The 24,712-nt window shown below is 38.4% G+C and overlaps 1 protein-coding gene across 50 annotated transcripts in view; it reads right to left on the bottom strand.

The window, feature by feature from the left end:
* Positions 1-1,098: 1,098 nt before the first annotated feature.
* HNRNPC (heterogeneous nuclear ribonucleoprotein C) overlaps positions 1,099-24,712 on the bottom strand; it is a 43,848-nt gene continuing 20,234 nt past the window's right edge. For 11 of the 50 annotated variants that reach the window (XM_035260042.3, XM_035260041.3, XM_078334504.1 and 8 more), the window contains 7 exons: positions 19,910-20,186; positions 16,787-16,862; positions 16,104-16,151; positions 3,378-3,535; positions 2,354-2,467; positions 1,952-2,112; positions 1,099-1,852 (listed from right to left, as the gene is read on the bottom strand). In XM_035260042.3, the coding sequence (XP_035115933.1) occupies positions 1,769-1,852; positions 1,952-2,112; positions 2,354-2,467; positions 3,378-3,535; positions 16,104-16,151; positions 16,787-16,862; positions 19,910-20,150 (882 nt within the window). In that variant the 5' untranslated portion in view covers positions 20,151-20,186 and the 3' untranslated portion in view covers positions 1,099-1,768. Of the gene's footprint in view, positions 1,853-1,951; positions 2,113-2,353; positions 2,468-3,377; positions 3,536-14,073; positions 14,122-16,103; positions 16,152-16,747; positions 16,863-19,909; positions 20,187-24,712 lie in introns of all 50 variants that reach the window. The other 39 variants (XM_035260047.3, XM_035260046.3, XM_078334511.1 and 36 more) reach the window with 7 other exon arrangements.

The raw sequence follows: 24,712 nt of genomic DNA on the forward strand, positions 1-24,712 counted from the left end.
TATTAGCATGTTACCTATCTGACACTCTCTCCTAAGGATCCAGTTTATTTTCTAGTCATGGGTTACTTACTAAGTTTGTGTAACATGAGCTAACCTCAGATCAGAAAACATCAAGTGGGTAGTATTCCTGACCAAATTAACATACAAAGGAATTGCCTTTATATCATGTATTTGGGCTCTCAAGGGTAGTCCAGCCTCTTATATTCTGCTCGTCACCTGTTATATAAAATAATCTATAAAATCCTTATAAATAAGACATAAGTTTTGCCTATAATGCACAGGATGAAAAAAGGCTAGTACTGCATGTTATTTAACAATAGCAACTTTATAGTGGAATCCAAGGTTTGTGTGCACAAAAATTGTAAATGCCATTTTCTGCTGTGCTGGAAAAGCTGAAAAATAAATATGAACTAGGCCTTTCAAGGATAAGGTTTCAACACTGGTAGCTGTTTAATTATATTCGTCTTAAGACTGGATGCTAAAGATGCAATCGCTGCAATTAAAGTTGAAGGAAAACAAAAAAATTAGCTAATACAGGTAAAAGATCATTTAGCATAAAATAAATGTGTTATATTCTCTATGTTCTCAGTCACCTGGGAAGGCAGACTATGGAATATCAGGAAATTGTTGTTTTGTTTTTCCAGTAACATGGAGGTTTCAGAATTCAGAAGGTAGCTAGGGCTATAAATAATTACAAGGACAAAACAGAAGCAGGGGTTCCATTATCCAGCTGTTGAAAATTTCCTGAAATCTTAATGTTTTTGAGCCTATCCTATTTAAGGACAAAACAATTTAGCACACAACAAAAACCTCAAAAAGGGTACCAGCTGGACTACAAAGCACTAATGAAAAGCCAGAGGATACACTTCCCAATCTTTCATTAGGATGTAAAAGCCACTTTGAAAACAATCTCCACTTGATGTCAAGTTGACTCCTCGCATCTCAATGAAATACAATTTGAGTAGTGTTATGTTGGTATGCATAATGATTATGACTCCAAGAAAAATATAGTGCATTCTAGGGGTTTTGTGGAGGACGCTGTAAAACAAAGAGTTTAAAGTAAACAATAATACAATACAAAAATAAAAACCAGGGTGATTTTTCTCCAAATTCCTGGTTTAATAAGGACTTGTTTATTTTGAAGAAAAAAGGTCCCAAACATCAGGCTGTTCACAAAAATAACCCACAGTATCAACTTTAGAAAACAAATCTTAAGACTATAACACTATTTTTCTAGAGGATGCATTTGACATGCCAACTCTCATTCACAAAAATACATCGTTACATTTGTGTTGAACTGCCCCACAGAGCACACTAATGTTGGGGTGTAACACACATACTTCTAACTCAAAGCTGCTTTCAGGAGCTACTCAACTAAATGAGATTGCCTTTGCAGTTAGGGAAGCAACTACTGAACATATGTATGAATGAAAAGAACTGTACTCCCTTCATAACAAGAGATTATTTTGGAGACAGTTGATAAAAACCATACATCCTTTTTATTGTTAAGTCATAAAGAGGTATCAAAATTAAAAGCAAAAATTACAGGGTAAGACTTAACAAAACTACTAGGAGCGTCAAAAAGGAAGTGAAAATGGGACTAGGCGCAGGGAAATATGAATTAATGAACATGGGAAAGACAAGGATGGGGAGAACAGTGAGCATGTGCTGAAGATACTAGGGGAGAGGATCTGGTGAAAAATTTGATCTTAGACAAGCGCCTAGGTAAAGAAATAATGGGATAAGATTTCTAAACCCCACTATGTGCTTAAGAGTCATCCTCGCCATTGGCGCTGTCTCTGTCATCCTCTCCTTCCTCAGCCTCTTTTTCATCATCCTTGATCAACTCCAGCTGTGAGAAACAGACACAAATAGGATGGAGTTAGAGGCACTCCATGTGTCCCTGAGCCCCCCTCCACCACCTTTTTCTTTCCTTTCCCGTGGTTTTCACCTGGTCATCCCCCCGATCTTCATTATCATCATCATCCAGTAGGTCCCCCTCCTCAGCAGAGTCATCTGCACCCCCCTCAGACTCCATCTTCACATTAGTCTCATCTTTCTTCACGGAGCTGCTGCTCTGCTCCTCTTCTGACTTATCATTCTTCATCTCTACTGGGGATGAGAAGGACAAGTCTGTCTAGGGGCAGTTATGTCCACAGGATGTAGACAATCCCCACTAAGGATCACAGAACTGCAGCACAAATCTAAATCCTCCCATACAAATGCCTTTCCCAATTCACACTCCCCAAGTTTTACATTAAATTGCTTTATATTCCACTATTCAAACACATACTTTCAACTGCCTTATGTAACTAGCCCAACTGTATACCCAACAAGCAAAAAACCCATTTACCTGCTTGTTTGCTCTGTTCCTTTTCAATTTTTTCCAGGTTTTCCAGGAGAGAATCCACTTTTTGTTTTATCTGGGTCAGTTCCTTCTTAATGGCCTGAAGGTCATCTCCTTTCACTTTAATATAAACAAAATCCTGGATTAAAATCAAATGTACTAGAAGATATGAGTTAGCAAATACATTCACACTAGACTACACCAGGAGCTCACAAAAGTTCCCCAGGGAGAGACAGAGCCACTGAAGATTTCCTGGTAATGAAGGGCCTTGATTTTAAGTTTGCCAAAAACCTTGTAAAGTACTTTCTGTAATGGTTCTTGTTTTGTTTTTAATGTCTTTTAGATCTGGGCTCTCACTATGTTCCCCAGGCCTGAGTGCAGTGACCATGTACAGATAATGATCATTCTAGAGGATGCACTACAGTCTCAAACATTAGGTCTCATGCAATCCTCCCACCACAGCCTAGATCTCGTCAGTCTTAGCCTCCTCCGAAGCATCTGATACAGACATGAGCCACTGCATCAGACCTTCTGTAATGTTTTATTGCCTTCCATATTTCCAGTTACAGGGAATTTGGCCACTGAATCACAGTCCTGTCTCTTCCATCGCTTTGGATTAATTTTTTTTCTGAGATGGGAGTTTGGCTCGTCACCTGGGCAGGAATGCAATGGCATGATCTTGGCTCACTGCAACCTCTGCCTCTCTGGTTCAAGCGATTCTCCTGCCTCAGTCTCCCAAGTAGCTGGGATTATATGCATGCACCACCACACCCAGCTCATTTTTTGTGTTTTCAGTAGAGACAGGGTGTCGCCATGTTGAGACAGGCTGGTCTCAAACTCCTGACTCAGGTGAACCGCCCTATTTGGCTTCCAAAAGTGCTGGTATTACAAGCGTTGAGCCACCATATCCAGCATCTTCCATCATTTTGAATATATAAAGCCATGTAGCACAAAAATACTAGAACTGCATTAGCTTCCCTATTTCAAAACACATGAGATATCAAAATCACAAAACTGAAAAAATACGTACATTTTCCAGACTTGGAAGATCCCCGCTGTCCACTCTTAGAATTGAAGCCACTTTTGCCCCTTCGTGAGGTGTTTCCTGATACACGCTGACGTTTCGAGGGCACTACAGCCCGAGCAATAGGAGGAGGAGGAGGTACACGTGCTGGGTAACTGTACATCCTATTGGACAAAAAGAAAATAAAATTCATTCAAACTAACATTAACTCAGTACAATTCAACACATCTCATGATACATAATATCCATTGTCTCTCAGTTGTTTCATTTTACTAAATTTCATTAAGGTCAACAAAATCTCCATGACTTGATAAAATAGTTTTAATACTGCAGCAATGTTCCTTAAGGAACAATACGTATCTCAAATTATATGGTTGGCTGGCCTTTAGCACTGGATATAAATAGTTCCTCTGTGTTAGTGGCAGTATTTACGGGGCACTTTTTTTTATAATGACTAGCCTTTGTTTTATGTTATTCTTTTCCTATATACAATAAATAATTCACATAAGGTCGAATACTCTTAAAAAGATTCCAATTAACTGGGTATATAAACAGAGGTATTTAGCATTAGCCAAATCCCTGATCTTTTCACCCACAGAAGCACACAAATTATCACACCTAGTGATATAAAATTAAACCATGTAAAAATTACGAATATGGATCATTTCTGACCTATGAAAACAGGGCAATTTCAGGAAACTGAGCAAATCATAGCAAGATGTGTCGGCTAGGTATAAATACCACTAACATAAAATATCTCATATAAAAAACAGTATCATTTCTAACTAAATTTATGCTTATTTACAACAGGGCAGAGGCCACTGTCTATCTTGTTTACTATTCAGTGTCTAAATTCATCGGCCAGTACACACTACATACACACTTAGCACTCAAACACTGGTTGCTCAACTAAATGCTTGTTTCTGTTATAATCTTAATTTCAAATATAATAATAAACTTACTGCCCCAGTAATTGATAAAGATACACCAAAGTCGCAGACTCTTACATTTTTAAAGAGAAAATTCAAAACCCAACAAAATAGTTCCTACATGGACATCACTTCCAGACTTTCTACATTCCACATTGTCATTTCTATATAAGAGCCTATGGCAACGTATAATAAGGTCTTTTAATTCTAGCCATACAAGCTTTTCAAAAATGCAACCAACTTAACACATAGGCCAAGGTACTCTATAAAAATACACCTACCAACTGCTCTAACTCCAAAGATTTCTTAAAAAACAAATGTGATATAGTCAAGAACATTAAAATTTTATGATTCTCTCATTTATATATAACGGTGGAGAGTTTTTGGAGTTATAGAATGTCTCCAATCTTCCTGTAGTGAAAACATTTACAACATCTCATTGCTAATTCTCTCCTCTGTCAACCTAAAGTGTTTTCATATATTTTAGCAAAGTAATACTTAATCTCCTCTTGGGAGAGCCTATGAACAGGAACATTTTCCTAAGTTAACAGGGAGCAAGGAAAGTGGAGGTGGAAAGACTGGTTGAGCGCAGGTGAGAGCACCATGACTGCACCATTGCACTGGAACCTTGGGAAAGAGTGACATGGTCTCCAAAAAAAAAAAAAAAAAAAAAAAAAAAAGTAAATTATTAACTATATAGTTAATCTGTTAGTTTAATCCATTCATGGGAATAAATGCAAACAAGATACTGAGTAACTTTTTATTATCACTACCTTCACATTTTGACATGAAACTTTTGGTATTTTTGAACAAAATCTTCAAAATATAATGATACAGAAACTATAAATTATCAGTAAACCACATCTTTAGTGCAAGATAACACTTGCACAAAACCAAACCACATAAAGACAATTTCTGGAGGTAAATCAAAATGATTTATTGGTATCCATGAGCACTAAACTGAGATTAAGCCCCATTCCAATTAGATATAAATACCTAATCTAATGCCTAAGCCACTAAGCCTCACTGGCACCCATATCTAAACCAACGAGCTAGCTAGCTAGCTAGCTAGTTCCATACTGTCACTGAAATTTCCTTTTAAAACCTATTATTTCATCTGACCATAACATAAATGAAGCAAGTAATAGTTTTGTTTTAAATCTATAACAGAACCATTAACACAGTTAGGAATCAAATTCTTGACTTTTCTGAAGAAAAATATTTTCAAAATATTTCACCCGGTAGGGTTCAAAGGACTTTTAGTTACACAAAATGCTGCTCAGGCAGAAATGGACTGTCACACATCAAAGGAAGTAGTCCTTGCCTCGAAAAATGTTGAAGAGGAGGAGTGTGAAAACAGTGAGAAAAAAAAAAAAAAAAGTGTAGTAAACTTTGAAGGTAAAAGGGATATATAGTAAGCTCAGTATGACTGCTTCAAGCAGCAGCTAAAAAGTAGAAATTCTCAGTATGAGAAAGCTATACAAATAAATCCTAAGGCAGCAATACGTGCTAATTCCTTGCTGATTAAGCTTAACAGAGGAACAAGGATTAAACTCTAGGAGAATTGTAACTGCACCCAAAATCAAACTGGATTCTAAGTGTTGGCATAAAATTTGGTAATATTAAAAGTAATTACCACTTGAAATAAAACATTCTAGACGTATCAATTACCTGAACAAATTAAGACAAAACACACCAGCCAGCCACGGTGGCTTGTAAGTTTGAGTTAGAGACCACCCTCATCAACATGGTGAAAGCCAATTTCTACTAAAAATACAAAAACTAGCTTGGGTGTGCTGGCACCCACCGGTAATCCCAGCTACTCAGGAGGCTGAGGCAGGAAACTGCTTGAACCCAGGAGGCAGAGACTGCAGTGAGGCAAGATTGTGCCACTGCATCCCAGCCTTGGAGACAGAGACTCCACCCGACTCCCCAAAAGACAGACATGCCAGCTGGATGCAGAAGCAGGTCTGTTATCCCAGCATGTGTGGAGGCAGAGGCAGGTGCATCATTTGAGGTCAGCAGTTTGAGACCAGCGTGCCCAACATGGTGAAACCCCATTTCTACTAAAAATACAAAAATTAGTGGGTGTAGTGGCATACGCCTGTAATCCCAGCTACTTAGAAGGCTGTGGCACAGGAGTTGAGTTGCTTGAACTCAAGAGGCAGAGGTTGCAGCGAACCACTGCATTCCAACCTGAGCGACAGAAACTTTGTCTCTCCAAAAATAATAAAAAATAAAGACAAAAATGTCTACCATAATCTCCAAAGTAAAAATATTACAAGACATTTAATAAAGGCAAGTATTCAAAGGAAGCTTCTTAAACGAATATTCTGACCGTAAGACATTAGATGTTAACATAGTGCCATTTCCTGGGTCTCAATAAATCTAATGCACGTCAATACTACACAAGAGTAGAAAAAAAACCAAAAAGTCAACCTATTAATAAAGCTGTCATCTGGCAAGTGAACATACTTAAAAAACCATATCTGATTCTTGTCTTTTAAAATGTGAACAGATTGAAATAATCTGTTTTGCCTAACTGGGTGGCTCACGCCTGTAATCCCTGCACTTTGGGAGGATAAGCTGGGCATCTACTTTGAGACTAGGAGTTGGAGATCAGCTGAACCAACATGGTGAACCCCGTCTCTACTAAAAATAAAAAAAAAGATTAGGCAGGTGTGGTGGCCCATGCCTGTAATCCAAGCTACTGAGGCCGAGGAACGAGAATCACTTGAACCCCAGAGGCAGAGGTCACAATGAGCCAAGATCGCATCACGGCACTCCAGCCTGGTTAACAGGGTAAGACTCCATCTCAAAAATTAAGAGGGCCAAAGTAGTTTTTCCCATTCTAGCTCCAATAAGTACTAAATCAACTAACAATTGATGAGAGCCATCTACCTCAAACCCTTAACTATGTAGTTTTTAAAAATTGATATAAAAAAGTTTAAGTTTACATTAAAATTTAAATATAGGCTGGGCATGGTGGCTGATACCTGTAATCCCGGCACTTTGGAGGCTGAGGCAGAAGGATCACGAGGTCAGGAGTACAAGATAAGCCTGATCAACACGGTGAAACCCCATCTTCACTAAAAACAAAAATTAGCCAGCCAAAGTGGCATGCGCCTGTAATCCCAGCTACTCAGGAAGCTGAGGCAGGAGAATAGCTTGAACTCAAGAGGAGGAAGTTGCAGTGAGCCAAGATTGTGCCACTGCCGTCCAGTCTGGGTGACAGAGCGAGACACTGTCTCAAAAATAACTAAATAAGGCCGGGCGCAGTGGCTCATGCCTGTAATCCCAGCACTTTGGGAGGCTGAGGCGGGTGGATCACAAGGTCAAGAGATCGAGATCATGTTGAAACGCTGTCTCTACTAAAAAATACAAAAATTAGCTGGGCATGGTGGCACATGCCTGTAGTCCCAGCTATTCGGCAGGAGAATTGCTTGAACCCAGGAGGAGGGTGTTGCAGTGAGCCGAGATCACACCACTGCACTCCAGCCCGGCGCCTGGCGACATAGCGAGACTGTCTCAAAAAAAAAAAAAAAACAAACACTTTTAAACAGTATGTCAAAATGTGACCCAAAATAATAAAACCTGTTCATTACACAGTTGGAATTTTTGCTTTTCTGTTTAAAATTGTATCAACTAGGCCGGGTGCTGGCTCAAACCTATAATCCCAGCACTTTGGGAGGCTGAGGCAGGCTGATCACGAGGTCCAGAGATTGAGAACAGCCTGACCAATCTGGTGAAACCCCATCTCTACTAAAAAACGCAAAACTTAGGTGTGTTGGCGTGTGCTTGTATTCCCAGCTATGCAGGAGGCTGAGGCAGAAGAACTGCTTGAACCCAGGAGGCAGATGCTGCAGTGAGCCGAGATCACGTCACTGCACTCCAGCCTGAGGGACTGTAAGACTCTCTCTCTCCAAAAAAAAAAAGATCACCAGTGAAGTTTTTGTAGCTTGTGTTTTATGTCTAAACTGAAAGAGATGATTTCTAATGTTATTTGCCAAGTACTTCACCACAAACATGCTGTCTTGGCGAGTCAAGTACCAGTTAAACTGGATACTATCAACTGCAAGCACCACTCATTTAAAATATAGAAGGATTAAATTTGTTCACCACTGGAGCTATATAATATACAAGGTCATTCACCACATCAGGAAACCCTAACATAATAAACAAAATGTAATTCTGGTTAACTGAGGGGGGGAGAAAAATAGAAACAGGTTATTACCACATTGTTGGTTAACCTTGTCCAAACGTCACTGACATGCGTTAACACGACATACATCCCTACTGAAAAGAATAGTTATTTATAGCTCCTACATTGAGCCAATGGCAATCAATAATTGGTTCTGTAATATTCTATCAGAGTTAAAATTCATATTTAGAAATATTTTTGCAAATTCTAAGACATCTCATTGAAAATGGTTCCACTGACTACTTGGAAAGAGGAAACAAATACATTAAATACACGTGCTTATTTTAAGAAGTAAAATTTGACATTTTAAAATATTAAAAGTTGCGTATTAAGGGGAAAAAATGGTGTCTTTATGGTTTCATTCAAAAACTATCTTCATATAAAACTAGACATTTCATGGGAAGACAATTTGAAAAGGCACCTGAAAACTGAGCCAAAAGGAATCTAGTCTATAATATGCAGGTTGCCTGAGTTCTAGATCCATTCTCAATTCAGAAACCTGACTGGATCCAAGACTGCTTTAAGCGGGAGAAAATCCCAAGATTCGCTTCTGTTTATGCTTCCTAAGTAACTTGGATTAAAGGTGCATGCTCCCAAGCCTAGCTAGTTTTTCTGATTTTAGTAGAGATGGGGTTCCACCATGTTAGCCAGGCTTCTTGTGAACTCCTGGACCTCAAGTGATCCACCAGCCCCAGCCTCCCAAAGTGCTGTGATTACAGAGATGAGCCACCGTGCCCAGCTCCAGACTTTTAACATTACTCATTTGTCATGATATTCAACAATACACATACTCCCATGTCAGTGTGAACCTTTACCAAAGATAAACTTTTAAACTGACAGTGTGGTGCTATTTTGATGTTTTAAAAAACTGAAATTCAGGCTGGGCACGGTGGCTCACGCCTGTAATCCTAGCACGTTGGAAGGCCAAGGTGGTGGATTGCCTGATGTTGGGAATTAAACACCAGCCTGGCCAACATGGTGAAACCCAGTCTCTACTGAAATACAAAAAAGAAAATCAGCTGGATACTGATTGTGTGCACCTGTATTAACAAGCTACTTGGAGCTGAGGCACAAGACTTGCTTGAACCTGGGAGGCGGGGTTTGAAGTGAGACAAGATCGCACCACTGCATTCCAGCCTGGGAGACAAAACAAAACTGACTCCAAAAAAACCTGAAAAAAGCCACACACAGTGGCTTTCAGATGTAATCCCAACACTTTGGAAGGTTAAGGCAGGTAGATCACTTGAGCCCAGGAGTTTGAGACCAGCCTGTGAGACCAAGTCTCTATTAAAAAAGAAAATTCTGAATTTAGAAAATTTTTTTAAAGCTGAAATTATGTTAACAGTGTTTTAAAGAACATACACCCATTCACATTCCAGAATTCTCATTTTATCAAGCTAGATCACTAGAGTAAAAAGCTATCCTTTCACTTACAGTAAAATTCCTTTTAAGGAGTTGTCTATAAAAACAGGTATGACTGCTGGGGAATAGTGAAGGAAAAGTGGCTGAAGACAAAGGTGCATTTCAGAGCATTCGGAACTATGTCTATCTTGATTACAGTGATGGCTCTATGACTATGCATTTTGTAGATCAAATCTGATATAGGAAATGTACACCAAGAGTGAATTTTACTGCATGTTTTCTATGCTGTCTATCTTCCCACTCACTTTACCATTGTCAAAGGTCACCAATGACACTGCTAATTCAAAAACATTTTCTAAATTCTATTACTTTAACTATTAATGACATGTGACACGTTCATTTGCCTCTCTACTCTTTTGATATATATTCACACAGTCCAGGATACTTCATGCTTCTGAGTTTTGTCCTACTTTTTCCATTTTGGCATTTTCAATGTTCTTTGCTCATTTTTTCCTCAACACCTTAAAGTTCACAGTACTCCCAAAATCTCATTTTGTTTCCACTCATCCAGTATTGTGGTTTTTTATAACCTTTAAAGCAGATGACTCCCTTAGAACCATATAAACAACTGCTTAACCTCTATCCAGTGGATCAACTTTAACATGTCTACAACTGATCTACGATATTCGATCCTCACCCTAGCTCCTCCCAATCAGTGAAAATTCCATGATTCCAGTTGTCTAGCACAAAAAGGTTGGCTACATCTTTGATTCCTCTTCTCAGGCCTCACATTATAAGCAAATTTCTTACCATCAACTTCAAAATCCATGTACGGTACTTCTAATCACTCCCATTGTCATTTCCCTGGTCCCACCAAAAATGACTGCTTGTCTGGATAAATCTGTCACCCATTATCTTCTCTCAGTAAGTGATCTCATTCCTCTTCGAATAGCTTCCCTTCTCATTCAAAGTAAAAGCTAAAGACTATGCCTTATGCTTCACAAAATGTCTTAAACCCACCCTTTTCTCTGAGGCCAACTTTTTTTTCTTTTTTGAGATGAAGTTTCACTCTTGTTGCCCAAGCTGGAATACAGTAATGCTATCTCAGCTCACTGCAACTTCTGCCTCCCAGGTTCAAGCAATTCTCCCGCCTCAGCCTCCTGAGTACCTGGGATTGCAGGCCCACGCCACCGAAACCAGATAATTTTTTCTATTTTTAATAGACACGAGGTTTCACCATGTTAGCCAGGCTGGCTTCAAACTTGGGCTTCTAAAGGGCTGGGATTAGAGGGGTGAGCCACTGCGCTTGGCCTCTATTTCTTATCATACTATTCCTGCTATGTGTAACACCTCACAGCAGGATCATAACCAGTATTTGTTGAGTAAATAAATGATGTTCCCAACTGGCTTCTAGGAAATATTTGTCCATAAATCACACAATCAACAATGTGTAACACACCAAATTATCTATAAAATAGCCAAGCCAGAGGATTGAGGTTTTTATTTCCTAGCTTGATAAACACGAATGCAAAGGATTCCCCCCCCAAAAAAAATCAGATAAAAGTTGAATATCATACTTTACCAAAAACTTAAATCTATTTTCAAGAAAGATTCAACTATCGGCCAGGCGCAGTGGCTAATGCCTGTAATCCCAGCACTTTGGGCTGATCACTTGACTTGAGATCAGGAGTTCAAGATGAGCCTAGGCAACATGATGAATCCCCATCTCTACAGAAAATTAGCCAGGCGTGATGGCTTGCCTATACTGCCAGCTGCTCAGGAGAGGCTGAGGCAGGAGGATCTCTTGAACCCAGGAGGCAAAGGGTGCAATGAGTCAATATTATCCCACTGCACTCCTCTCTGGGCGACAGATACCGTCTCAAAAAAAAAAAAAAAACCACACACACACACACAAATTCAGCAGTGTCCATGATGAATGTGCATTTGAAGCTGTTATCATATGCTTGCTGTAAGGAAATCACAAACAGAAATGTATTTCTACAGACAACTTTCTCCTATTTACTCTTCCAACATTTCAGATTCGCTCTAAAACTGCAGCCTGGGTTATTTCTTTCCTGCAAAATAGGCTTTAAGTCATTACATTTCTTATACATTATGCAACTCTAGACTCATTCTACTCTAAACTGATTTTTGCAGCATTCTAGATCTGCAACTATCCCCAATCCATGTCACTAGTCACATATGGCTACTGCACTTAACATGAAAGACAGTTCTATTTAACAGCACTGTTTAGTCTGTTGCCACCACAGACATCCATGTAACCCTTATAAACAATTTCCAGAGTCCAGTATTCAATTAATTTACTCAGTCTGTTAAAAACCCATAATCCTTAAAAATTCTGCCAAACAGCCTTAGTACAAATGGATAGTTACATATATCTCTCATATATACCAGGATGGTTAAATTTTAAGAAACAGTTAAAAATTTTAAAAAGTCACTATCAGATGTTGTACCCAGTATTATTTCCAGAAAATATATTTAATTCTACAACAAAACAACCTAATATAAAAATGGACAAAAAATCTGAATACATTTGTGGAAGAGTAAACAAATGGCTGAAAAGTTCATGGAAAGATATTCAGTATTTTTTAAAAAAAAGTAATTAAAACCTGACTGAGATCCTGCTACACTCTCACTAGACTAAAATGGATAAAAGCAAAATACAGGTAATGAACCTAAGTGGACGAATTGGAAACTTCCACGATTGTTGGCAATAAAAGGATACAGCCGTCCAGGCGCAGTGGATCGGAGGTCAAGAGATCGAGACCATCCTGACCAACATAGTGAAACCCCGTCTCTACTAAAAATACAAGAATTAGCTGAGCATGGTGGCGCAGGCCTGTAGTCCCAGCTACTCAGGATGCTAAGGCAGGAGAATTGCTTGAACCCAGGAGGAGGCTGCAGTGAGCCGAGATCACGCCATTGCACTCCAGCCTGTGTAATAAGAGCTAAACTCCATCTCAAAAAAAAAAAAAAAAAAAAAAGAGTACAGCCACTTTTGGTAAACAGTTTGGCTGCTGGTAAGGTTGACCATATTAATCACCATACAACCCAGCCATTCTCCTACATATATACGCAAAAGAAATGAAAACACATGACCATACAAAAATTTGCATACCAATCTTCATAGCATCATTTTTTAACATGTAGAAAAACTCTAATGTACATCTACTAACAAAATGTATTATCTATAAAAAGAAAAAAAGCACTGATACACGGTACATCATAGATGAACCTTGAAAATATTCTAAGTGGACAAAGCCAGTCACAATACATATTATATAATTCCATTTATATGAATGCCCAATAGGCAAATCTGTAAAGAAAGAATTTATTTCTAGCATGACAGAATGATCTAAAATTAGATCATGGTCCTAACTGCAGAACTCTGAATTTACTGAAGTGAACTGAACACTTTAAATGGATGAATTGTATAGAATACAAAATCTCAATAAAGCTAAATTAAGAAAAGAAAAAACGCCGAGGAGGCTGACGAAATCTACCTGAAGAATGCGCTCAAGTAGATACCTTAGTCTTGGGTAAAAATTAAATCAGACCACCACTCAATTCTGAGTCATACAACAGACTGATCCAGGCTGAAATGCTTCAGCTTCTCCTACAAATAAGTATCTCCCACCTACTGAACGAGTCCAGGACACAGTAAGAAACTAGTCTAAAAGAAATACTAAGAAATAACTATTATTTAGGTCCGGCCAGGCACCAGTGGCTCACACCTATATTCTCACCACAGAAATTCTTCCAACCTCCTCTCCATTTCAACATTTACAATGTTAAACATTTAACTTATCTTTTTTGCTCCAGTTTCCCTTTTCTAACCAAGGGGCTGTTTCAAAAATATCATTTATAGGACACAATTCCTGAACATGTCATACAAAGCCCTTTACAATGACCACTTACAATTTTCTATTACAGCTAACTGCTCCCCCAAACACATCAGGGCCCTTCACAACTCAATCTTTGTTCATGTATTGTCCTTGCCCTGTGAGTTCTTGATGTATTTATCTATTTCTGATCCACTGACACAGTGACATATTTAGCTATGGAGTAGTAACAGCACTCTGAAACCTCTAATGAAAGGATTTCATACTCCAGTCGCTTATATACTTTTTTTAGTAGAAAGCCTGTCTTTACTAAAAACACAAAATTAGCCGGGCGTAGTGGCACATGCCTGTAATCCCAGCTACTCGGGAGGCTGAGGCAGGAGAATCGCTTGAACCTGGGAAAAAAAAAAAATCTGAGAAAATCACAAATGTCAAATGAAGAAACCATTTGATGATGCATTAAGGATACTCAACCATACCATCTTAATATGGCATTCAAGGCCCTTTACAATGTAGATCAAAATTCTTTTTCTGGACTTACTCTTGTAGCCTTTTAATGACTAGCTACTATATTCTATAAGGTATTTCTCAAACACAGAGTGTATACTTTCATGTCTGACACTTTCAGTGTATACTTTACAGTATTTCACAGCTGACTTGATTCCCTTACACAACTCCCATGCATGACTGATCAACTCAGATCAAATGTTATATTCCCCAATCAATAATTTTTATTCCAATAATCAATAATTTTTATTTTAAAATCAGACTGAATTGTCATATACAGTAATAACATTAAAATACTAATGACTGGAATACTGGCATTCTAAGATGAACAGTAGTACTATGTATCATATACATAAAGTACTATGCTTTATATATTGCATTTTAAAAGTGTATTGCATACAGCAGTTTGCTCCATACACTTACACATACTGCATTAGTTTAAAAATGACAATCCAAGTAAGTCTAACATTTTTCTCAATGTTACCTGAGACTGATGTATCAGAATGTCAGTGTGGTAACTCTTTAGCACATCATTCTATTTCCTGGTATTTACTATCAGTTTTAAATCTATCATTCAAAGCCACCCACAACCCAGTTCCTATCCACACAGCTTTCAAATACATTTCTTATGACTCTCTAAAAAATACTAATGTGTTCCGAAGGCACACATCATCATTACTCCAATCTGTTGTTTTTTGTTTTTTTTTTAAGAATTCTATCACCTCCATATCTCTACAACTACTGTTGTACAATCTACTGTACAAATCAACATTAACTTCATATTAACTCCTAAAGGAACTAGCATGGTATTATTGGCTCCTATTTTGTATACCTGGGAAGCTTGAAAAAAGACTAGGATTTTTTTTGGAGGGGGGGGTTCCCTATAGTATGGCATGTGAGACTACAGGATTTTTAAGGCTAGTAATTTTTTTTTTTTTTTTTTTGAGTTTCACTCTTGTTGCCCAAGCTGATCTAGGTCCACTGCAACCTCCACCTCCCAGGTTTCAAGCGATTCTCCTGTTTCAGCTTCCTGAGTAGTTGGGATTACAGGTGTGCACCACCATACCCAACTAATTTTTTGTGTTTTTAGTAGAAACAGGGTTTCATCATGTTAACCAGGCTGGTGGTGAACTCCCAACCTAAGGTGATTGCCCGCCTCAGCCACCCAAAGTGCTGGGATTAAAGGCGTGAGCCACTGCACCTGGCAGGAATCATTTTTTATGGTTTTGCTGTGATCTATCATGACAAGTTAGAGGTGGCAATTACAGCCATGTGTCGCTTAACATTGGGTCTAAGTTCTGAGAAATGCATCCATCACTAGGCATTCATATCATTGTACTTACACAAACCTTGTTATAGCCTACTGCTCCTTGGCTACAAACTCGTACACCATGTTACTATACTGAATACTTTAAGCAATTTTAACACAATAGCAACTACTTGTGTATCTAAATATTGGAAATAATACAATCTTATGGCACCACCATTGTATATGCGATCTGGCATTGACAGAAACATTATGTGATGCATGAGCAATAGGAAAATAAATTAGAGGACATGGATCAGCTAGTAAGCCCCATTTCAGCATCAGGCAAGCCAGAGAGTCCTTACTTTTAAGACTGACTCGTCTCAAGAAGGAAGGTGAAACAAGTGATCCAGAAAACCTATACCTCCTGACATTAAGAAATCATGCATTATCACTATCACCCAACCTAATAATCTACGTAATCATTTAAAAAGAGGTATTTTTTGTTTTGGAGGTAAAGGAAAATGTTTGAAAACATCCTTGATATTCATCACCACAAACTAGACAAACAAAATGATTCTCACTAAGTAGGTGTTCAGTAGAATGACAAAACACTTAACATACCTATCATAATAATCCCGTTGAAAGTCATAGTCCAAGTCAAAAGAGGAGCTGAAAAATAAATACCAAAGAGGGTTAATTTGGAAATGCTGCTACTAATTCATAACAGTAGGTGAGGGGAGAACCATGCCAAATAAACCATTAACAAATAGATCAACAAGGTTAGCACTGAATGATTCCCAAACATTCATACAATAAATCACTCAATTCCAGTCACCTTAGACCACTAGACATGTAGCAGTCAAACTGGTAATTCAGGTTAAAATTCACTAAGATTTTCACATACAACATAGCTAAAGTAAGTACCCTGAAAAACAGAATGGTTAACTAAACATCTTTATACCACTCCCTTTTTCCCTTTCTTCTCTCTAGTGTCTTATGAGCTCAACAATTCCATAGAAGTATTTCAGGTTATGCTATAAACATCAAACTACTCTTAAATATTAATAGCAAAAACTTCAGGGATTTCTAATTCTCTAGAAATTTTTCCTAGGACAAAAAAAAGAGACTATTAATGCAAAAATAATAAAACCTTATTTATATGCAAATAAAACACAGTACACTTAACCCTCCCAACACCCAGAAAACAGATAGAGAAGATGCCCACTGATGGACACAATGCAGTTATAAATAATAAAGTTCCGGACCTGAGTAGAGGGGACGGAGAAGGGTGTTCTGTTACTGACCCGTACATCTCCGCTGCAGATCGTTTCACACCTGCTTTTCCTCGGTTCACTTTTGGCTCTGCGGCCAGGTTAATATCTGAAAAACAAAAGCAAAAATTTTAATGACAATTTTGTATCCAGGTAAAACAAACAACAAAGTTTATTTTTTAAATTTTTCATTATTGAGACAGAGTGTCGCTTTGTCACCCAGGCTGAAGTGCAGCCATGCAGTCTTGAAGCACTGCAACCTCCATCTACCAGTTTAAGTGATTCTCCTGCTTCAGCCTACCAAGTAAGGGGACTACAGACAAGCCTGGCTAATACAAACTACAACGTTTAGAATTGTACACAGACACATAAATCAGAAAATATGGAACAATTTATCTCCTCTTTCCTTTTTTGTTTTTGAGACAGGGTCTAACGTCACACAAGCTGGAGAGCAGAGATGCAGTAATGGCTCACTACAGTCTAGACCTGAGAAGCTTGGGTAATTCTCCCACCTCAGACTCGAAAATAACAGGGACCACCACGCCTGGCTAATTTTTGTATTTTTCATAGACAAACTCTTGGGGGTTGAGTGATCTGCACTGGCCTCCTAATGTGCTGGAATTACAGGTATGAGGTACTATACTATGCTCAGCTTCATGTTTCCTTTTAACATTAAGAAGGCTCACAAATTGTTACAAGTCTAGGACTTCATCTTCCTATCCTTTGTGCTCTGTTCTATACCATTGAAGTGTCCTGAGACATAACATTAAGTCTGTCTTTGGTACTCTCCGCCCTCATATCCCACTTAACTCGCCATTCAAGGCACTGACTGCACACTCAGTTTCTATTACAGGAGTAATCTGTCAGTGATTGCCTTTCCAGAAAAGGTTCAGTTCATTCTAACTTACAGATATATTAAAATGAAATATATTAGAATAAAATATATGGCAATTTATGATTAATATAGTTGAAGTGTGACACCCTCAAATCATACTCAGGCAAATTTGGGTTTTCCTTGTAGGTAAGGATTGGCTATACTGTACATAAAATATCCTGGGTTAAAAATTGCTTTGTCAATAATTTATTAATTGCTTAAGTAAATAACCTTTACACACATACACACACAAAGTAAGGGAAAAAAAAAGGGAAACAATCCTAGTTTTCAAATATAATTTTTAACACCTATTCCCAGCTACCTACCCTGCCACCACTGCCTACACCAAACAAGAATTCATCTTTTCTTTGTTCTAAAAAGCCATTATCAGGACCAGGCGTGGTTGCTCACACCTGTAATCCCAACACTCTTGGAGGCTGAGGTGAGCCCATAACCTCAGGTCAGGAGTTCAAGACCAGCCATGGTCAACATGGTGAAACCCTATCTCTACTATAAATACAAAAAATTATTCAGGAACAGTGATGGGTGCCTGTAATCCCAGCTACTCAGGAGGCTGAGGCAACAGAATCGCTTGAGCCTGACAGGCGGAGGTTGCAGTGAACTGAGATCACACCACTGCACTCCAGCCTGGACAACAGTGAAGCTCTGTCTCCACACACACACAAAAAAAATATCAGAAAAACTCTCCATAATTCAGTTTTTCACCGACCTGGTCTAAACTACTCAGTAAACAGTAACTCAGTAATACTGCTTTTATTAAAATGAGCCTCACTCACTCTTTGCTGAACACCAATACATGGATAACCTTCAGGTTTTGGTACATTAACCTCATTTACAATTTTGACTTCAAAACCATATAAAGTTTTCTAAAACTAAAGATAGAATTTCTGAAAAAGCAATCCGTAGGATGTAATAACAATGAAACAGACCCAAATTATGTTATCTGTTTGGTTATAGAACATTATCATGTTACTCTAAGCCACCATACTTTGAGTCAATATTTACAGAATATATACCAAGAATAAACAGAACCACAAATATAAAATTGAAAAATCATCATCTTAATTTTGGTAAAAACATAGGTATGTTTCTTTTGAAACTGAGGCACAAAGCACACATAAAATGAGAAGTTAAAACAGACATCTGGCCGGAAGTGGTAGCTCACGCCTGTAATAATCCCAGCACTTTGGGAGGCTGAGGTAGCTGGATCACCTGAGGTCAGAGTTTGAGACTAGTCTGGCCATCATGGTGAAACACTCTCTACTAAAATTCCAAAAATTAGCTTGGTGTGGTGACACCCCCCTGTAGTCCCAACTACTTGTGAGGCTGAGGCAGGAGAATTGCTTGAACCCGGGAGGCAGAGGTTGCAGTGAGCTGATATGGTGCCACTGCACTCTAGCCTGGTGACAGAGCAAGACTGTCTCAAAAAAAAAAAAAAAAAAAAAAGACATCTAGCACAACTAATCAAATACACATGTGAACAACGTATTCTGGTTTGAATAAACCAAATCATAAGTAATAAGCATCCTAAACTGTCATTGTATTTTAAAAGAAAACAGCTGGGTGCAGTGGCTCACAACTGTAATCCCAGCACTTTGGGAGGCCGAGGTGGACAGATGACAAGGTAAGGAGATCTAGACCATCCCAGCCAACATGGTGAAACCCCAACTCTACTAAAAATACAAAAAACTAATCAGGCATGGTGGAACCGGCCTGTGGTCCCAGCTAGTTGGAAGCCTGAGGCAGCAGAATTGTTTGAACCCGGGAAGCAGAGGTTGCAATGAGACTCCGTCTCCAAAAAAAAAAAAAAGAGGGGGGAAAAAAAACCCCAGAAACAAGACAATCTAAGACTCAGCCAAACTATGCAGTAGGCTCAATGGGTGGAGGAGTGAAACCCCAATGAGAAACCAAGAAGTCTGATTCCAGTGCCCAACACTAGAAGACTCCTCCAGTCTGCAGGACATAACCATTTAGGCAATATTTTTACATTGTAAAGTGTCATTCCCAACTCCCCTTACTCAAGATTTCCAACTGAGGGTTGTTCTATCTCAGCTACACAAAATGGTGCAATGAAGAATATCCTTTACTTAGCCAATTATAACTAAAAGCCTAATGTATTTATTAGGTTGAAGTAATTGTCACAATATCCAGAATATTTCAGGTTGTCAGTTTGACAGACAGGGAAAAAAAAAACCCTGAATGGAAAAACTCAGGCCTGAATTATATCATCAATGACAAAATTCACTCAACAGAGACCTTACCTAAAACCTGGCCAGCAATCATTCTGCCATCCTCTCCTGCTACAGCAGCCCGGGCATTTCTCTCATTAACATATTGAACGAAGGCAAAGCCCTTATGAACAGAGCAGCCCACAATTTTGCCATACTTCGAAAAGATTGCCTCCACATCAGATTTCTTGACCACGAGAGTGTTGAGATTCCCAATGAACACACGGGAGTTCATGGAGCGAGGATCTGTCTTGTTGGTAACGTTGCTGGCCATTGTGTTTGATGATAAGGTTTGTCACAAAGCCGAAAACTGTAAAGCATTAAAAAAAAAAAAAAAAAAAAGATTCAGGTGAACAGATGCTAAAAATAATATTCCTTGATAAAAACTTCTACACTCTCTCTGAACCACTGTTCAGGTAACTGCTCAGAGTACCAGGTAACTTAAAGGGACTCACAGCATTAAATATGTATTTGCTAATAAATTCAGAGCCTCCATCCTTTGAACATACTCTTACGGAAATTCAACTTCTTCCTCTTCATTCTATTTCAGCATCACTATAAACTATTACAGAGTCTCGGGAGAAAAAAATTCTCCCTTGCAGATCATTGGCAATATAATTTCCTTGGACATAATTCCATGTGGCTTCCTCTAAGTCCTCAAGGAAATTAGAATTGCCAACATTCTAATACCAATTTCTGCTGTTTTGCACATTACAGGTCATGCTATTGCCTGCCATCAATAACACTATCTTCATTTGCACTGCTTTTAGTGAGTTTTACCGGTTCTGTATATATACACACAGTACATCAAATTCTGTGCCAAGCCATTCATTAGCTAGATTAGTATGGATAGCTTACACTTACCCATCAGGTATAATTTTCTTCAAAAGGCAATAAATAAAATCAATTTCTTTCCACTAGAAATAACTATTTCCACGTACTTCAATTAATTTGCAGTATGCTTTAGATGTGTATGTATCCATACCATCTTTTTACAGACTGCAATGACTCCAAGCCTACTTTTTATATAACCTAAAACACAGGACATTTAATAATATCGGATGGTGATGATGATAAAACAAGCCAGTGGAACACGGCATGAATCAAATAAGGATCAGGGGAACTAAAGAAATATACACAACTTTCCACAGATTTAAAACCAAAAATTATCTGTCTTTATGTATGTGATGGAGGCTTAATCCTATAATAATAATGCAGAGAGTCACAATACCATTTCAGGTCCTGTATAAGCAAAAATGTTTTATTTCACATTCTTTTAGCATTTTGTCTTCTGCCTCTTCCCAATCCAACCCCCAATCTTTAACAAGATTTAAAAGTACATTCTTAACTACCCCTTCAACCTTTTGAAAGGTACTGATGAATCTCAAAATTCCAGCATGTTATCCTCCAATCCTCAAATGAATCATGACAAACTAGTTCTCATGGATGATGTGAAAATAAAACCATCTAGTATGCATACATATATGTACATTAAAAAACAGGTAGTATAACACCATTTCATTTATACACAACTCCTACCATTCTGATACTTAATACAGTCATTTAACAGGCTATTTAAAAGCTCAAACTTCACTTCCTTCCAAACCTTTCTGAAATTTAAATATCTGTCTTTGTTAGTTTCTAAAGTATACCTTTACAAAAAGTTATTAATATTTTAAGATTAAGCAATAAAAATTAAACAGTTGCCAGTGAAAACCACCAGCAGCCTTTCAGCTATTAAATATGCCTGAAAGTCTGAGAACACTAAGAAAAAATAAAACAAAAATCTGCAAAAAGGCCTAACTGGTTTCAGATATTACTGCCAGTTTACTAAGATTTGCTATGATACTGGGCCCAGTGGCTCATGCCTGTAATCCCAGCACTTTGGGAGGCGGAGGCAGGTGGATGCTTGAAGTCAGGAGTTCAAGACCAGCCTGGGCAACATGGTGACACTCCATCTCAAAAAAAAAAAAAAAAAAAAAAAATCAGCTGAGTGTGATGGTGCACGCCTATAGTCCCAGGTACTTGGGAGGCCGAGGCAGAATTGCTTGAACCCAGAAGGCGGAGGTTATGGCGAGCCGAGATCGCGCCATTGCACTCCAGCCTGGGTAACAAGAGCGAAACTGTCTCAAAAAAAAAAAAAAAAAAAAAATAGAGAAAAAAGAAAAGATTTGCTATTATTACAACTAGAGGTATAATCTGGTTTTCAGAAATTATTTTTCACAAGCAATAGGTGTATCAATAGAAAATATCATCTCCATAGGTTTAATGAGAAGAAATTACCAGGGCTGAGGGTCTCTGTAAGCTACAAGTATGCTAAAAATATAAAGGAGGAAACCCACCAAACCACAGATATCCAATATTCCAAATGGACATTTGCAAAAAATACAAATGTGACTCAAAGAAATACCCTTTTGAAACACAGAACAGAAACGGATTGAAATAACCGTCTTCGCAACTTTCACAACCCAAGGCATTTTTCATGTATATCAGGGCTTAATTCTCTCAAAGATTCTCACATGAAAAGTTTGGTAGAAAAGCATCCAGGAATACAAGTAAAAGGATGCTAGCAATGGTTGTCATCTCTCAGTTTAAAGATATGATTTCTCATTTTCTTTACAGTGTATTTTTTAATTTGCTCCAAAATCATCAACTGCTTATTTTAGAAATATACTAATCCCAACTTCAAATGGTTGCCTAAAATTAGTAAGATAGCTGTAAATACCCAGACTTAATTAAGAGAATTTAAATTCAAGATGGAGGCAACAACAGTAAAGACATACACTCACAAATACCGATTAATTCCACTCTTAGTAACGTATCCTACTAAAATATGAACAGTCACTACAAATTAATTCATTTTTAGGGTCAAATATTTAATAACCATGTGCTGTGTACCACGTTTGGGGCAACTCCAGAGCACTAATAGTAACCAGGACTATCCTCAGAGCTTCCTTTTAATTCTAGTAGTGTTGCTATTTAAAATTTTATGTAAGAGGTACATTTCCCGAAGTTTTAGAAATAACCAAATGATGTTAAGTCACACTTCATCCTAGGTACCTTAGATGAAATTTCCATAAAGGGATGTTAGCCAATACTGTTTAACACAAAAAAATCTACAGGAAAAGAACTTGAAAGGAGGTAGCAAGAGCAGAGCAGTTTTTCAATCTTTCATTTCCAACAGAAGACATCAAGATGACAAAATCGCTATCCTACAGAACACATTTACAACAGAACTCCAAAATGCAAAGCAGTAAGTAAAGGCAAGCTAATAGCCAGCATATATGGTTTCATTAACTGCGGTGGGAGAAATTAAAAAAATAAGGAACTTGGAGAATATGAGTTAGAAACATCAGAATACCACAATACCCAACAGGTTATTTATTAAAAAGGAAGAGGAACCAATTTTAAGAAAAGCATTTAAACTTTCCAAGTTTTACCTGCTCCAATAGTGAATGAGCACAAGGGACTCACACACATTTAAGTATGTGAAGGTGCCAAGAACAGTCGCATCCCTGGAAAATCTCCTAACTAAACAAACTCTATGGGGCTGATTCTGCTGTCAATCTCTTCTTCCTCTCACCAAAAATTAACCACCAGTCTGACTTTACTACTTATTTTCTTACTTTTAAAGTAAGGCAGGCCAGGTGCAGTGGCTCACGCCTCTAATCCCAGCACTCTGGGAGGCCAATGTGGTCGGATCACGAGGTCAAGAGAGCCAAGACCATCCTGGCCAACATGGTGAAACTCCATCTCTACTAAAAGTTAAAAAATTAGCTGGGTGTGGTGGCACACACCTGTAGTCGCACCTACTCGGGATGCTGAAGCAGCGGAATCACCTGAACCCAGAAGGCGGAGGTTGCAGTGAGCCCATTCTGCCACTGTACTCCAGCCTGGTGACAGAGCAGGACTCAAAAAAAAAAAACAACAACAAAACTCTAATGCCTAAAGTGTAACCATAGACATTACAGTATTTCCAGAAAACTAAATGTGATGCATTTAAAGTGCTTCTGTATGTAAGTTCCCCTACCAACTAGGGAAAAAAAGAGGAAGAAACCTTAAGTTTAAGGCTTTATAAACATAAATAAATATGACATTGGTCATATTTAACACTGTCTCATTGGTTATAAGGCTGTGTCATTGGACATAAAGGTTTACACTTTGGAGTAATTCTGTGAAGAGTGGATAGGACAATTCAAATTCTCCTAGCTTTTTAAGGAAGTAGTAGAAGGGGCCAGGCACAGTGGCTTATGCCTATAATTCCATCACTTTGGAAGACTGAAGCAGGCAGATCACTTGAGGTCAGTAGTTCCAGACCACCATGGCCAACAGGGTGAAACCCTATCTCTACTAAAAATTTAAAAAATCAGCCAGGTGTGGGGGCCTGTGCCTGTAATGTCAGCTCCTTGGGAGTCTGAGGCAGAAGAATCGCTCGAACCCAGGAGGCAGAGGCTGCAGTGAGCCGAGATCACACTAGTGCACTCCAGCCAAAGTGAGACTGTCTCAAAACAAACAAATACACAATTCCAAATACTCCATTTTCTTCCACTATTTGTAAATCAGAACGTTGTAGCACAGGCTAAGTACTCTAATTCTTCAAAAATGAAGTATAACCTAATCACATCCTTTAAAAATTTCTTCAACAAATGAGAACCCTAAGTGCTATTTAAGTCAAATTCTTTCTTGAACTATACTGAACGACACAGAAGCTCTGTCCTGAAAAGGATAAGACTTTAAAATCCTAAAATTAGGCTGGGCACGGTGGGCTCATGCCTATAATCCCAGCACTTTGGGAGGCTGAGGTGAGCAAATCACTTGAGGCCAGGAGTTCGAGAC

This window comes from Callithrix jacchus, chromosome 8 (genome assembly GCF_049354715.1).
Source record: "Callithrix jacchus isolate 240 chromosome 8, calJac240_pri, whole genome shotgun sequence".
In the NCBI taxonomy this organism is placed as follows: domain Eukaryota; kingdom Metazoa; phylum Chordata; class Mammalia; order Primates; family Cebidae; genus Callithrix; species Callithrix jacchus.